Below are 14,990 nucleotides of genomic sequence, written 5' to 3' on the forward strand. Positions count from 1 at the left end.
AAGATGGACCGCTGATGTTTATCCCCAAGATGGAGTCCTTTCGCCGATGTCAAGACTCTCACATTTTTGATCGGTAAGTCCCTTAGTAAGACGAATTGGACCTAGGTTGCATGCGCTTTAGGATCGTCGGTGCAATAGAAAGTTATCCTTCGTGGCGTCGGACATCTTTACAAATCCAAGATTTAAAGCTTCAATAACACTACAGATTGTACCGATCTTCAAGTCCGTTCATGTATGCATCCCATGCGAGTGTGTTGAACAACGCTCCAGGGTCTGCATTCGATCCCACGGCGTCGAATCCTGGACCACTCAAAGACCCACCTGCACCCAAGATCTCAGCATCAAACCCAAAGTCAGGACCAATATATGGAAGGACCGGCTGCCAGAGCTGCACATCGGGCGATTCTTGACTGAGATTAACAGTTTGAGGCTGCAAGGAAGATCTGATCGAGGTTTGGAGCTGGTCTGCAAGCTCATTCTCGAGCCTTCGCCGTTTCGGGGCCCGCGTCTCGCGGAGAGCTGTCGGAAGCCCATATGAGATACCAGTAGCTGCGAGAGGCTGTAGATCCGGAATTTTGTGTTGTGTTTCTTTTGATCTTTGGTCAGAGCGTACTGACAGCTTAAGGCGGAGCATGCTCAGCCCAGATCGACAGTGGCACGCACTGTTCCATCGCGGGCTCATGGCTTCTAGTAGACTGAGACATTGGTCTAGATTCCTGGATGGAATATTAGCTCGGAGTTACATGGGAACAGAAAATGAATGCCCGTACCAGATTGCCTTTTGTGAGGGATAGAGGTCCGTCCTCCCGGCCAACGCAACAACTAGGCCAGCCATCCACACAGCTGAAAGGGTGGGCGGCCAACACATAATCAGCCTATCTTGCTTTTGTGTGAACTTGCACGACTGAAGTCGTTGTATAATTGACCGACTTGCTCCCAGAGCAGTCTGAAGGCTGTATTGGAAATCGCTTCTGTTGGTTGGCAAAGACAAGAACGGACGATGTATGAGAATAATGAGGTAGTGGTACAAAACCGAGAGGAAGACACTGAATGGTGGCGTAGATTCCAATTGAGGTGCGTCGATGCCTTCCTGGAGAGCAATAGGGAGGCTATTCCACCAAGCATGTGCTTGTGAGGTGATCTCCAAGACTTTTGTCCAAGTAACATCGCGCTGGTGTATCGATCTGTGGAACACATCCAGAACCCTGCCGAGCAGGCGGGAGTAGGTAACTAGATAACCTAGGACATATTCTCCAGTGCCTTCCTTTGAGCTGGGATGGCGGTCATGGGCAGGGCTCTGAATCGATATGTCCTCGCCTTGTGCTGGATGAGCCTGACCCGCAGAGCCGTTCTCGGTGTCATCGAAACCTGCACTCCGGTGCTGCGGTGTGAATCCTTTGGGAAGGTGCGCTTGTACGTCTTCGCGATTGTCCTGGGACCTGACAGGCTGATGAAGTTCAACCATCCCAGGAATGCAGACATCTATCTCGGAGTCGCGAAACGCAGTGGGGTGACCCAAGGCCTGGCTCAGTTGTCTGTCCAGTACATATGCTGCCCAGAATATGCGCTTTCGAATGTCACACATCTCATGTGGGAGCTGCACATATCGATACGGGCACCTGTGATACCCGGAATGGTATAAATTCCGAGTCAGCATGCCATGGACTGTCGATGCAGCCCTCAGCGACATCCGAGTTGTGAGAAAGAGGACGGCGGCCAGCATAGCTTGAAGCGAAGACATATCATGGCCATCAGATATTGACCCCAACGCGTTGATAAGAACGGAGTTGGACTGAATCCTCGAACAAGGCCGAAGTTGATCATAGTCGTGCGTCCAGGCGGCTACGTTGAATACACACTGAAAGGTGACCGCTCGGCACAGTCTCGCATGAGCGTCAGCGTCGCTGGCACCGGCACGTACAGTTGCACCTGTTTCCTGTTCGTAGAAGCGGTTCAATGCGCGGAAAAAGCCGGGGCCGTGTAGGAAAGGGAAAAAAGGATGCCAATGTTGAAAATACGACATCAAGAGTCTCCTCGCAGTGGCTGGAGGTGGCGCCAGCCCTAGGCCGGGGACATCGACATCATAGCAACGCGTCCCAGGCCAACAAGCGTCTCCTTCACCATCCTTACTCGTCGTGGCCGGGTCGATAACGTCGGCTGCAGCCTGTACATCTCGTGGTTCCTGGGTTGCTACGAGATGACTGTGCACCGAGCCTGGGTCCAGTGGCACCTCATCACCCGTGACCGAGTTGTCCCCCGGCTCTGATGGCGGTCCAGGCACATTTGAGAACGCCCGAAATACGGTGTTGGCGAAATAGACACCGCTGGCGCTACCGATAAACTCACTGCTGTCTGGCTGTGGAGCAGCAAATGATCCGATCTCAATGAGAGGCAGGGAGTCGCGAGCCGAGTTTCCCGCGCCGGTCCCGTAGCCGAACATGCCAGAAGTCTCGACACCCTGGAGAGAGCTTAGATAGACGAGATTGCGAACCTCAGTGCTGCAATGACACAATTGTGCAGTTCGCAAAACTGGGAGTCGCCATCATCAAAAGGTTTCCCCCATTGTCGGGCATTTTATGGTGTCGGCTATTCTTTCTACCGCGCTCCTCATTTCATCATGCCCTTCCCACGTCCCCACCGCACCTCGGGGCAATTGAGGATGACTCAAGTTGTCCATTTTCATGCTCATTTGCTTCTGTGCCCATGCATTCTGTCTTCTAGGGACGTAATGACAGAACAGCCAGCACTCTCGCACACCTCACCGTTCCAGTGAGGGAGTGGAAAAGAATGAAAGCTGACTGAGACGTTATAACAGACGAGTGATCAATATGTTGGTCGGAAGTTAAGATAATGTCGAAAATCGAAAACGATCACCAGCTGTTATAGTTCGGTGATTGCATATTTGACTTGGAACTTCGACAATAGGAGAATAAGCATTCCCAGTGGGCGCGCATGAGATCGTTCCCATCAAGTAGTACTTCAAGAGTGACGGTGGAAGCGGTACGGCAGGCCCCCGGGCAAAAATACGCGCGAGAATCAGTCTTATCATGATGATAGGTACTTAGCAAAGACGTCCAGGCTGGTGCTCGTTCAACCTCCTAGGCAGTCTTCATGAACTGGACTAGTGTTGCAAGTTGGGCGAGGACCCAGTGACTAATTCAGTGACCAGACCCTAATTAGCACAAACAGGAACGACCACAGGCTCTTGTTTCAAATGTTAGTGTGGAATTGGCCACTAATATATCTCCACCTCACACGCCCCCGCCTCAGGTTTGCCCTGGTTTGGACCTCTGTTTGCATCTGGCCTTACAAATCTGTTCTGAATCCTCCAATCTTTTGCCTATACTGACTGGGGAAAGCCTTCACGGTCTGCAGATCGTCGTAGTTTTAGTCAAAATGCACACATCATCTGCGCCGGTGTCGGTCCTACCACCAACGTTTGAGCAACACCACGATGGTTTCGGGGTACATTGCTCGCGGCCACGCATTTCTTGGCGATTCTCAGACTCCTCAGAAGGCGTTACAAATTGGACGCAAACAGCCTACGAGATTGAAATCTCGGAAAGGATTGGTGTCACTCCTCAGGTCTTCAAAGTCGAAAGTCCCGACTCTGTTCTGGTCCCATGGCCAAGCCCTGAGACGCTGTGTTCTCGTACACGTCGTCAGGTGCGCGTGAAGTGCCATGGCAGCTACACCATTTCTAGTGGGCATAAAAAGTCATCTGTCACCGAATGGTCGCCTTTTAGCATTCTAGAGATCTCGTTATTGCACAACAGCGACTGGGGAGCGCACATGATCACGGTGGCAAAGTCGTGGCCCCTCAACCCGGACGGATCTGCCATCCCACTCTCCTTTGTGAAAAGCTTCACTCTTCCAGTGCATTCTGGCAAGGTCGAACGCGCACGACTTTACATAACAAGCCATGGAACTTATTTGGCACGAATAAATGATAGCAGGGTTGGCAATCATTGCCTAAGCCCCGGCTGGCAGAGCTACCACAAAAGGCTTCACTACCAGGTTTTCGACATCGGGCATCTCCTACGCCCCGGCTCGAACGATATTCAGATAGAGGTGGCTTCAGGATGGTTTGCCTCGGCATGGACATGGGCTAGCAGGCGGTTCATCTATGGGAGTCGGCTGGGTGTCCTCGCGCAACTCGAAGCCTGGTACACGGACGCGCCCGCTCCGGCAACGTTGGTGGCTACGGACGACACTTGGGGTGTCTCACGCACTGCGTTGGCGAGCAGTGAGATTTACAACGGTGAATTCTACGACCAACGGCGAATCTTGACCTCCTCGCCAGGCGAGGTCGATTGCTTCACATGTGAGATTTCGCCTATCCGTGTGAGCAAACTCATCTCGCCAGACGCCCCGCCAGTCAGAGTGGTGGACAGAATAGCGCCGAAAGAAATATTCAAGTCGCGGTCCGGAAATGCTACTATCGTTGACTTTGGGCAGAACCTTGCTGGCCGCGTTTGTGTCAGAAGATTGCAGAAGCCAAACGGGTCGTGTGTGACCTTTCGTCATGCGGAGGTCATCCAGGATGGCGAAATCCAAACTCGTCCACTGCGCTCGACAAAAGCGACAGATACATTACTATTCGCCGGACTTGAAGTGGTCGACTGGCATCCGGCTTATACATTTCACGGCTTCAGATTTGTCGAAATCACCGGCTGGAGCGCCGACGACCGAGAATTTCCGTTAACGGATTCGAGTATCGTTGCCGAAGTTTTGCAGACCGATATGGCTCGCACAGGCTGGTTTTCATGCTCCGACGAAGATGTTTCTCGGTTGCATGAGAATTCATTATGGAGCATGAGGAGTAACTTTCTCTCTGTCCCTACTGAGTGCCCCTCGAGAGATGAGCGGATGGGCTGGACAGGAGATCTTAACCTGTTTGCGCCGACCGCAAATTTCCTCTACGATACGACGGGCATGCTGAGAAATTGGTTACAAGATCTGTATGAGGATCAGATGGAGGAGAGTCCACACTGGCGCAGGGGAGTGGTACCACTCTTCATCCCAAACTGCTTACTCAAAACGAACGGCATTGAACATGGATGGGACCCAATGCCAAATGGGGTCTGGGGGGACGCCTCGGTAATGGTTCCTTGGGAACTCTACCAGACCTACGGTGATGTTGAATTTCTGGAAGCACAATTCCAGAGTATGCTTCATTATCTGGAGCATGGCATAACCCGTGGCAAGGACGGTCTGTGGGACCCGGAACAGTGGCAGTTTGGAGACTGGCTGGACCCGCGGGCGCCTCAGAACGATTCTGGAAGAGGCACTACTGACGGTGTCTTCGTCGCTGACTGCTTTCTTATAGCATCGACAGGCATCGTTGTGGAGGTAGCAAGGTTGCTTGGCAAGCCAGACGTCGCGTCGCGATTTCAAAATACGAGTGAGCGTCTTGTCCAGTCCTGGAGGAGCAAATATCTCACAGAGGCCGGTCTGATTCTTCCGGACACTGCCACGGCCATTTCACTCGCTCTCTCGTTCAATCTCCTCCCAGACTCCGATGGTGATGCAATGCGGCATCTAGCAGTCGAGCGTCTTGCCCGAATAATTCGTCTAAACGACTTCAAAATCACCTCTGGATTCGTGGGCACTGCATATCTGCCGCAGGTACTGACCGACTCTGGCAAGGTTGAATTGGCCTATGCCATGCTTTTTCAAAGGCGATGTCCTTCGTATCTGTATCCAGTAACCATGGGCGCTACGACAACGTGGGAACGATGGGACAGCATGTTCCCTGACGGGAGCGTCAATCCAGGATCAATGACGAGCTTCAACCATCACGCTCTTGGAAGTATAGCACACTGGCTGCATGTTGTTGTGGGCGGTCTTGAGGCGATGGAGCCTGGTTGGAGGGTGTTTAGGGTCCAGCCTTGGCCCAATGTGAAACTGACTTGCGCAGCAACTCGATTCGAATCCAAGTATGGCCGGATAGCGGTCAAATGGACTCTGAAGGGGAACCATTTTAGTATGTGGCTGCAAGTGCCGCCGAATTCTAAAGCTATAGTGAGCATGCCGGGTGAGGAGAACGAACGTTGCATTGGCTCGGGAAAATATCGCTTTGAGAGTCAGTTTGTGCAAACGAACTGGCCGCCCAAGGCTCTGCTTCCGCCTTGGGGGAGAGCAGAATTCTAGTCCTGTAAGTGGCATCTTACGTTCGGCGGCGTCACTTTATAAATTACATGGTCCATTCCTAACCCCTCTATGAGGAAGTGAAGGCGACGATACTATGGGAGGAGCCCTACACCTTTGAGACTACTGTGCTCTGTCCCAGCTCGATCTTGGTTTCCTCCTTGACTTGTTCAGCGACGATGGCCCGCTTCTCTTTGTCAAACAAGCTATCAACCTCTTCGAGGCTCAATCCACGTGTTTCTACCCAGGTAGAGAAGACGAAAAGCAGCATGAGAACATCGAAACATCCGTTTACCATGTAAAACTTCCACCCGATAGCTTCAAGGCCAAATGGAACAGCCATAGCCACCAGGAGTCCGCAGCATTTTGTTGTGAAGGTATAGAACCCCATACCGACACTTCTTATCTCGAAGGATAGGACTTCCGGCGGATACAGAACCGTCAGGGGTGTGATGCCCCAGTTGTAGGCTGCGTTGTATAGGAAGATGACGGCGATTGTACCATAAATACCGGATGTATCAGTCGAGTTGCCGTATACCTTTGTCAGCCCACCAAAGATGAAAATAAAGGCGATCTGAAGAGCAAGGCTGGCAGAGCAGAGCCACCTTCGACCAAGCCGGTCCGCGTACCAGGACGAGACAACAGCGATGACCAAACTCCAAGAGGCAAGAATCACATTGATTTGAAGTTGGGTATTGGGATCCCGGATGCCGGCACCCTGAAGCATGTCGCCAAAATAAAAGGTGATGATATTTGTGCCTGGAAGCATGACGATAGCCGAAAATGTCGTGGTCAAGAGCAGACGTTTTCGATTCGACTTCTTGGAAAGTGCCTGGACCATTGACAGGTTGTGCTCCTTTTCGAAAGCGATGGTGTCTGCAATCTCATGGTACTGGACAAGCACCTCGTCATGCTGCCCGCCATTGAGGATACCAAGAATTTCCTGGGCCTCTTCATGACGGTCATGACTGATGAGCCAGCGTGGTGACTCTGGGACGAATTGGAGTATGCCAAAGCAGACGAGACTAGGAACGGCCTGGAGTAGGCTTGGGATTCGCCACGCGTAAGTCGAGTTGAGAGACTGAGTCTAGAAGAAAAGAATTCAAGTTAGTCCCTTGCTCACTCAACTTCTATCCCGCTCAGGGTCATCTAACTCACTGCATAACAGACGCCAGCAGCCAGCAAGGTGCCCACACCCCAACAAGCATAATACAAGCCAAGAGCAAAGCCGCGATATTTGACGGGGGTAGTCTCGGCCACGAGGGTCGGAGCAGCAGTCTGGGCCAAGCCCATACCCGCGCCGACGACGCACCGGCCGGCAATGAACATGCCAATGTTCTGTGCCGAGCCTTGAATAACACCCCCGATCAGCGCCAAGAGGGCGGACCAGTAAACGCATTCTCGCCGGCCTCGCCAGTCGGCCAGAAAGCCGGCGAAAGGCGACATGGCAGCGCCGCCAACATACGAGATTGCCGTATTGAGAGACTTGGTCGTGGTGGTGAGAGTGAAGTAGTTACTGTAAGTGGGCATGACATTAAGACTGCCCATCAGCGAGCTATCGAAGCCGACCAACTGGAAGCAAGGTGAGAAGTTGTCCCCAACAGGCACGGCGAACCGAACGTAGACTTACCACCGAATCGACCACCGACACCGCAATCAGGCAGACTATGAGCCATTTCTGGTCTCGTGGAACGAGGCGCGATATCTTTCGAGAGGACATCGCTCTGTCTGCATAAGACTGCCTTTTGCCAGGCAAGACAAGTCCAGTAGTCGCACTCAAGAACAAAGAATAAGGATCCGAGATGCGGGGCCCCGCCTCGTTTTATGTCCTGCACTAGAAAGTCGCGTGAGCCGTGACTCAGGGGACAAATTTGCTCCGTGATGGAGCGGAGGTTTGGTCTAGTCTAGGGGTTTCCTGCTGGTGTCCTCCAGTAGGCAGACGGGCCAATCAAGTAATAGCAGCGAGAAGCCCGAGCATGGGGCGGGGCCAGAATGGGCAGAATGGGCAGAATGGGCAGACTGTGAAGGCTTGGCTGGTGTCGCCGCCGCCGTCACCGTGTCGGGTATGATCATCCTACTCGCAGGCAAGTTTTGTCTCAATGTTCTCCTATTGCAGATCAGCAGAGGTAAGGGGGATATGCGCTAAGCGGTGTGTATCGCGTAATAGGGCAAGTTGGGGTTCCCTCTGAACCACTGACTGTCCATCCAAGCAAGAGAGCACCATCCAGAGGTCTGCAAATTAACAAGGTAGTGGAAGAAAAGGTGCATTGTTCTCCACCTCTTTCAGGGTCTAGTTCCTTAGGTTGAGCAGTCTCGGCGGGGTCACCGAGTTGCCCGAGGAATGCAGGGTTTCTATTGGGCCTTGGATTCATCCCACCTTTGCTCTTGAAGGGTGGCGGAAAGATGCGTCACGCTTGTTGAGTTATCAAGGTCAAGGGGAATGACAGCCCGTATGTCACATGCAAGGTACGTGTGACACCATCTTGGATCAAGACCTCATCGAGATCCTCGATAGAATATCCAAAGTCACATTAAATATGGCTTCAGTCCCAAGCGACTATTTGCAGCGCGTCTACGCAGGCGTGCTGGGCAAGCTCGTTGGCGTCTACCTCGGGCGACCCTTTGAAAACTGGACCTACCAGGAAATTCAGGAGAGACTCGGAGACATCAATTACTATGTTCACGACAAGTTGGGCGTGCCGTTGGTGGTCATCGACGACGACGTATCCGGGACCTTTGCTTTCGTCCGCGCACTTGAAGAACATGGAGCGCATCCCGATATCTCGTCCAAAGAGATCGGCAAAACGTGGCTGAACCAGGTGATTGAACGCCGCAGCATCTTCTGGTGGGGTGGAAACGGCATCTCGACGGAGCATACAGCCTTTCTCAACCTCAAAAACGGCACTTGTGCTCCTCTGAGCGGTGCGGCCTCGACCAATGGAAATACCATAGCTGAGCAAATCGGCGCCCAGATCTTCATTGATGGCTGGGCCATGGTCGCGCCGGGCAGGCCAGCCTTGGCCACACGATTTGCGGAGTCTGCCGCCCGCGTGAGCCACGACGGGGAAGCGGTACACGCGGCCAAGCTGTGGGCAGCCATGGAGGCAGAGGCTTTTGTTTCCAGTGATATTGATCATCTGCTCAGTGTTGGACTCCAAGCTATTCCCGCCGACTCACTCATCGCCAGGATGATTGCCGATGTGCGGGATTGGGCGTGTCAGGAGAAGGACTGGAGACAGACTCGCCAAAGGATTGAGGACAACTATGGTTATGACAAGTATCTAGGCATTTGCCACGTCATTCCCAACCACGCCGTCATGATCATGGCTTTGTTATATGGGGGCCATGACTTCCACACGGCCATGCATATCATCAATACCTCTGGCTGGGATACGGATTGCAATTCTGGTAATGTTGCATGCCTAGTGGCTCTCATGCACGGGCTCTCGGCCTTCCAAGGAGGTCCGGATTGGCTGGGCCCTCTCGCGGACCGAGTGATCATATCAAGTGCTGATGGTGGCTACTCCATAAACAACGCCTCTCGTATCGCCTACAACATTGCCAATCTTGGCCTTCGATTGTCAAACTTGCCGGAAATACCACCGCCAAAGAAGGCTGCACAGTTTCACTTCTCCCTTCCGGGTGGTGTTCAGGGCTTTCGGGCGACAGCGAACCAGGAGACGGTCTCTGTCAGCCAGGGGCTAAACAATGGAATTAACAGCCTCGTCATTCGTGTTGAAGGGTTGCAGAGCATGGATGGTACCGCCGAAGTCATGACTGACACTTTCACGCCGCTGGATATCCTCCAGGTTGACCGAAACTACGAGATGATGGCCTCACCTCTCGTTTATCCCGGCCAGCTCTTGACAGCGGAGGTGTGCGCGGCTGGGAGTAGCACAGAGGAAGCTACAGCTTGTTTGCGAGCTAAAGCATACGACGAGCAAGATAACTTGATCACCGTAGATAGCGCCGCCACGACTTTGCTACCAGGGAAGGCGAGTAAGCTCGAGTGGTTGATTCCCGAAAGCCTGCAGAACCGTCCTATTCAACAAATAGGTCTTGCCGTCAAGCCCAAACGGTTCCACTCAACTCTGGATACGACGGTGTATCTTGATAGTCTCCGCTGGGATGGGATACCTCGGGTGTGTTTCAAACGGCCAGCGAACAAATCCCAGAGCTTCTGGCGTCGGTCCTGGGTCAGCTCCATCGACAAAATGCACACAGATATGGGGCCATCATTTTTCCTCGCCCAAGATAGGGGGGAAGGCATCTTGAGCCAAGGTACTCGAGACTGGGACAATTATGAGGCGGTGGTCTCTAACTTTGTCGTCAACTTTGGCGGGCCAATGGGCATTGCCACCCGTGTTCAGGGTCTGAATCGCTACTACTCTCTTCTGTTCAGCAAAACCAAGCGGGTAGCTTTGGTTAAAGCCGCAGATGAGAAAAGGATAGAGTTGGCAAGCGAGTATTTCTATTGGGAGCATGATGTCAAGTATGATGTCTCCCTAGCCGCACAAGGCAATAAGATCATAGGTCGGGTCAATGGCATCGTTCTGGAGGCCATCGATACTGACTATGCTGGCGGGGCAGTAGGCCTGGTTGTGACGGATGGATCATTGTCGGCAGACAGCATCACCGTATCTCCAATAGCTCAGTAGAGCACAGTTCAGAGAAGACACTTCATATTTGTCTCTTCTGCTTTGGTGACTTTGGAGAGGGATGGAGTCCAATATTGCAACGTAATACACCACCGGGGCTAACGCCAGAGTTCCGTATCACCTTGACAGGTAGATATGTGACATGAGGCAAAAGGCGATAAAGGATGTGACTTCACGCCTGTGAACCGTTTGTTTGCAAGTCGCCACATCGTTGGCCAGCCGGCTGTGATGCCATCTCAACCCTTCATTCCCCGCCCACCTGCGATTAGACACGGGCTGCCCGGTGGCGTTGGCTCTTCTTGACGCATATCCAATGGCCTGCTTTCGTCTCTGTTCTGGCGAACCTGTACGTCCGCTCAGATGATGACCTCGTGTTTCGAGCGTGGGATGTAATAGATAGGGTCTGTCAGCATTGGCTCTCTGACAAAGCTACCAAGGGCATGTTGTGGAGGCCTATCTGCCAGTTGCTCGGCCGTGCACGACTGAATCGGGCTGCGAAAGAGAACGGGGCTAAGTACCAACAACTAGAGAGCCCAAAAAGTCGCTGTCTTCCACACAGCACTCTTATGGCAGGATCACGACTCGATCATTCAGACGCTTACCTCGTCGAGAGCCTTGCTCCCTCACATCCCGATAGTCTTCCATCATTACCCACCTTCGTTAGTGCCACGGATGGCATGCGGTCTGCGGAGCTTGCTTTAAGCCATGTGGATGCTGATGCTGACCATTCCATGCATTCAGAAAGCGTGGGACATTACCTAGAGTCCGGGACCAACACAAGGGCTCACGGCAGCCACACTAGGCAAACTGAATACAAGAAATCTAACATTATACAAGCTGCATGCCACAAAAGACTAATCTAACCTCTATGCATGCCCCGATAGACAAATCTAACTTCTACCAAGCTCTATAGTTTCGACCGGTACGCCCCTTGCTTGCCTTCGGGTCTAAATAGTACAGGAGATGCCGGATACGGATCAAAGACCACATCGTTAAGCGGATTGGTCTGCGATGCCCTGTGGAACAGATCTTCGTACACCTTGCCATCATACCGTCCGAGTGCACTGTCAAGTTGCCAATCCGGAAACTTCCAAGCATCAACCAATCTCACAGCATGCGGGCGAACATCCCCAAGGAGCGAAAGAGTCCGTTTCCTTTGCTCAGCTTGCATCTGGTGCAGCTCCGCGGCCGAGCCATAAGAATCAGGAGACCAGTGATGCAGAGTAAAGAGCTGGAAGAGCTTGCTGAGGAGATGCATTGTCTCAGGGTCCAACGACGAGATAACCTTCTGGTCCTGCAAGGCTTCGTAGAATGTCTTGACGACAATGTATTGTGCGAATGCAGTGGAGAGCTTCCAGAAGTCAACCAAGAGGCTGTTCCAAGGCTGCTTATCCTCATCGCGGTTCTTCAGAGCCTCGAATGTTAGCGATGCAACGCGCCAAGCAAAGGCGTCAACGAGGGTTTGATTGTTGTCGAGGGCAACAGCTGGGCCCTTGCCTTTCTCTCTGACAAACCTCTCCAGAACCCGAGTGATATCGTTGTACGAAGGCTTGCCCGAGATCACGGCGCGAGCAGATTTCAAGAGATAACGAGCAACTTGCTGCGTGAGCATGTAGTTGTCGCCCTCCCAAGTGACGGTAGGAAGGTAGTCGGCGTACCAGCTACCGATCCCAGAGAACGTGGAGTACCCGTGTCCACCACAAGCACGCCGGCACACCTCCAATCCCTCTGCTGCTGTAGTGGAAGAAAAGGCCTTGAGTGCGCAAGAAATAGCATGGAGATCGGCCAGGATGGAGCTTCCAGCATCCTTCTCGTTGGACTTGGGTCGCCCGTCCTGCTTGGCCATTCTCGCCTGGTTTGCGTTGTAAAGCTCCAACATCGCGCGACCAGTAAAGTGGAAAGCGTATGATGCCGCCAACAAGGGGAGAAGGCGGTACTGCACCATTGTGTAGTCGAGAACTTGGCTTTCGCCTTCCCCAGCCCCGTCAGCGTCGCGGAATTGGCGCCGGACAGCACAGTAGCGCGTCGCGATGGTGACACCTCGAGCGAGAACTGAGCCTGACTGCAGCACAATCCTTGACCGGATGAAAGTGAGGGTGCCATACACTAGGACCGGACTGGCGGGCTTGATATACTTGCCCGTGTCTGGGTCGATACCAGAGAAGCGGCTCAGGAGACTGATATGGGGGATCTTGACGTGGTTGAACAAGAGGAAGCCATTATCCATGGTGTTGTAGCCGAACTTTGGACCAATATCTCCAACGTGGATGTTTGGAAGCGCCTGGTGAGTCTTCAGGTCTCGGATTTGAACGACAAATGGGTGCGGGCCAAGCGATTTGCCGTTCAGGATGAGTTGCGCCACCACCACGGCGTGGTTGGCAGCCAGGCCTAGGGATCCGATCCACCACTTGGAAGCAGTCAAGTGCGGAGAATGCAGCGTGAAGGTCTTGTCCTCAGGGTTCCAGGTGGCAGTCGTCTCCAGTCCCCGAACGTTTGATCCGTGGCCAAGTTCTGTCTGCGCATAACAGCCGATGATTTCGTAACGCTGTGCCGGCTCCAGGAAGCGCTTGTGTTGTTCAGGAGAACCTTGCTCTTGAAGAGTCTTCAAGAACATGGATGCGTGTAAGCCATACGGAGTTGGCTCGCTGACGAGGTCGTTGGCCGCCTCGTACTCGTCTTGACTCCATTTATGCTCAACGCTCAGCTGCTGTAGTTTCTTGGCTCTTGCAAGAGCGACTTCCATCGCTTCTCTTCTGCCCCGGAAGTAATTTTGGGTCTTGTCGAAAACTGGATGAGCCTGGAGGATCTCGAGCAACCTTGACTGCCTCTCGAGGTTTTCACGTGTGAAGAGAAACTCGGCGAGCTGTTCAACATTCAAGCTGGATTTTGCCCTCTCCTGTTGAAGCAGTTCCGACCCCTGGGGCCCGGAGGGCTTCAGGGCCTGGACCCAGTCTGGGTTTGGCGGCGGCATTCTGGTCAGCTGTAGAGCCACAAAGACAGGATGACTGGAGCAACTCTGTGGGAAAGATGACAGCAAAGGGAGGGACCGCTGGCACTGTTCGTGGAAGCAGGGACGGTAGGGACGTTATGTAAGAACTCACTCGGCTATGCCAGTGGCAAGCCGTACGACAAGACACGCGTGTCTGAGAACGGGGCTAATGGGAGTGGGTCCATGGAGCTGGGCCGAGGTAAGTATCGAGAGTCGGCCTGGAGCGAAATCGGACCCGCCTGGGGAGTTTGATGGCGTCTTTGAGGTCGAGTGGATCTCTCCAGCCTTTCAAAACACAGGCTCCGCGCTATGCTGGCGGGGCTGTAGGTCATTTGAGCGGTGCGGGCGTGCTCCTCGGCATCGCGTCGGTGGCCGCGGTCTGCCCGTTTCCCTCAAGCACATGGTGCTGTCGATTTCCAGGCGAACCCGGTACGACTTAGGCCTCAAATATCATACATGTGATCGCGTTGATCTTTCCTGGAGCCAGCAAGAAGGATGTGAAAGAATCACGAAGCCTGTCTCAGTCTCCGAGTTGTTTGAAATGGAGAGTAGGATCCGTCCAGGTAGTATTTAAGTTAATTATGTCAAACGTCACTGTGGCCAGCTGCAATCCAGCTGCAATCCAGCTGCCAGTATCCACATGTTGAGTCAGCCAGTTGTTGGGCACCCGGCAAGCGGCTTACCGATGCCCCAAAAGCCTTGGAGACTTTCAGCTCAATTGCAGATTGTCGACCGCTGGTGTAAGCCCCCTTTAATAGAGATTGTCGCAGGACAAGTCTTTCACCGGACTGGTTGGAACGTGATTATTCTAGCGGACTCTTGCTAAAAAGCAACCAAGGCCCCGAAAACGAGCACAGAGGAGGTTGCGATAGCTCTTCACTTGGCCGAATTTCCATGCAATAGAAACGGTCTATCCTGGTCGCAGGTCGCAGAATTTCGAACAGCTTCTTGCTACTGTCGGCAAGGCGTCTTTACTCTACCTCCTCAAGTCTGGCAGCTACGCAGAGATGCTTCCACTTGGTAGGAGCGCGGCTCTTTGCCTTGTAACTAATCCCGAATGGAAGCAACCAAAAACATCCTGCTACCAAGCCATCATGCAGATTTTTCAATGGACCGATATTAACTCTCTCTTGTATATGCTACAAGAGTCTGTATGTAGTGGCTTATGTACGGCACCACCAGCATATCCCGGC

General features: G+C 53.0%; 5 protein-coding genes across 5 annotated transcripts; 2 read left to right on the top strand and 3 right to left on the bottom strand.

Annotated features, from left to right (window-relative positions):
- Positions 1 to 199: 199 nt before the first annotated feature.
- Positions 200 to 2,705, bottom strand: E0L32_011043 (uncharacterized protein; the record flags this gene model as incomplete). Its single annotated transcript, XM_031133729.1, has 3 exons — positions 200 to 716; positions 771 to 2,498; positions 2,644 to 2,705. 3 exons carry the CDS (start codon positions 2,703 to 2,705, stop codon positions 200 to 202), a joined length of 2,307 nt encoding a protein of 768 aa, XP_030988766.1.
- Positions 2,706 to 3,396: 691 nt separating this feature from the next.
- E0L32_011044 (uncharacterized protein) lies at positions 3,397 to 6,153 on the top strand (the record flags this gene model as incomplete). Its single annotated transcript, XM_031133730.1, has 1 exon — positions 3,397 to 6,153. One exon carries the CDS (start codon positions 3,397 to 3,399, stop codon positions 6,151 to 6,153), a length of 2,757 nt encoding a protein of 918 aa, XP_030988767.1.
- Positions 6,154 to 6,259: 106 nt separating this feature from the next.
- On the bottom strand, positions 6,260 to 7,870 carry E0L32_011045 (uncharacterized protein; the record flags this gene model as incomplete). Its single annotated transcript, XM_031133731.1, has 3 exons — positions 6,260 to 7,237; positions 7,309 to 7,722; positions 7,781 to 7,870. The coding sequence occupies 3 exons, from the start codon at positions 7,868 to 7,870 to the stop codon at positions 6,260 to 6,262; spliced, it is 1,482 nt and encodes a 493-aa protein (XP_030988768.1).
- An 817-nt stretch (positions 7,871 to 8,687) lies between these two features.
- On the top strand, positions 8,688 to 10,808 carry E0L32_011046 (uncharacterized protein; the record flags this gene model as incomplete). The annotated part of the gene is made up of 1 exon (XM_031133732.1): positions 8,688 to 10,808. One exon carries the CDS (start codon positions 8,688 to 8,690, stop codon positions 10,806 to 10,808), a length of 2,121 nt encoding a protein of 706 aa, XP_030988769.1.
- A 907-nt stretch (positions 10,809 to 11,715) lies between these two features.
- On the bottom strand, positions 11,716 to 13,779 carry E0L32_011047 (uncharacterized protein; the record flags this gene model as incomplete). The annotated part of the gene is made up of 1 exon (XM_031133733.1): positions 11,716 to 13,779. The coding sequence occupies one exon, from the start codon at positions 13,777 to 13,779 to the stop codon at positions 11,716 to 11,718; it is 2,064 nt and encodes a 687-aa protein (XP_030988770.1).
- Positions 13,780 to 14,990: the final 1,211 nt, after the last annotated feature.

Source organism: Thyridium curvatum, assembly GCF_004353045.1.
Source record: "Thyridium curvatum strain D216 chromosome Unknown NODE_96_length_147924_cov_78.899118, whole genome shotgun sequence".
In the NCBI taxonomy this organism is placed as follows: Eukaryota; Fungi; Ascomycota; class Sordariomycetes; order Thyridiales; family Thyridiaceae; genus Thyridium; species Thyridium curvatum.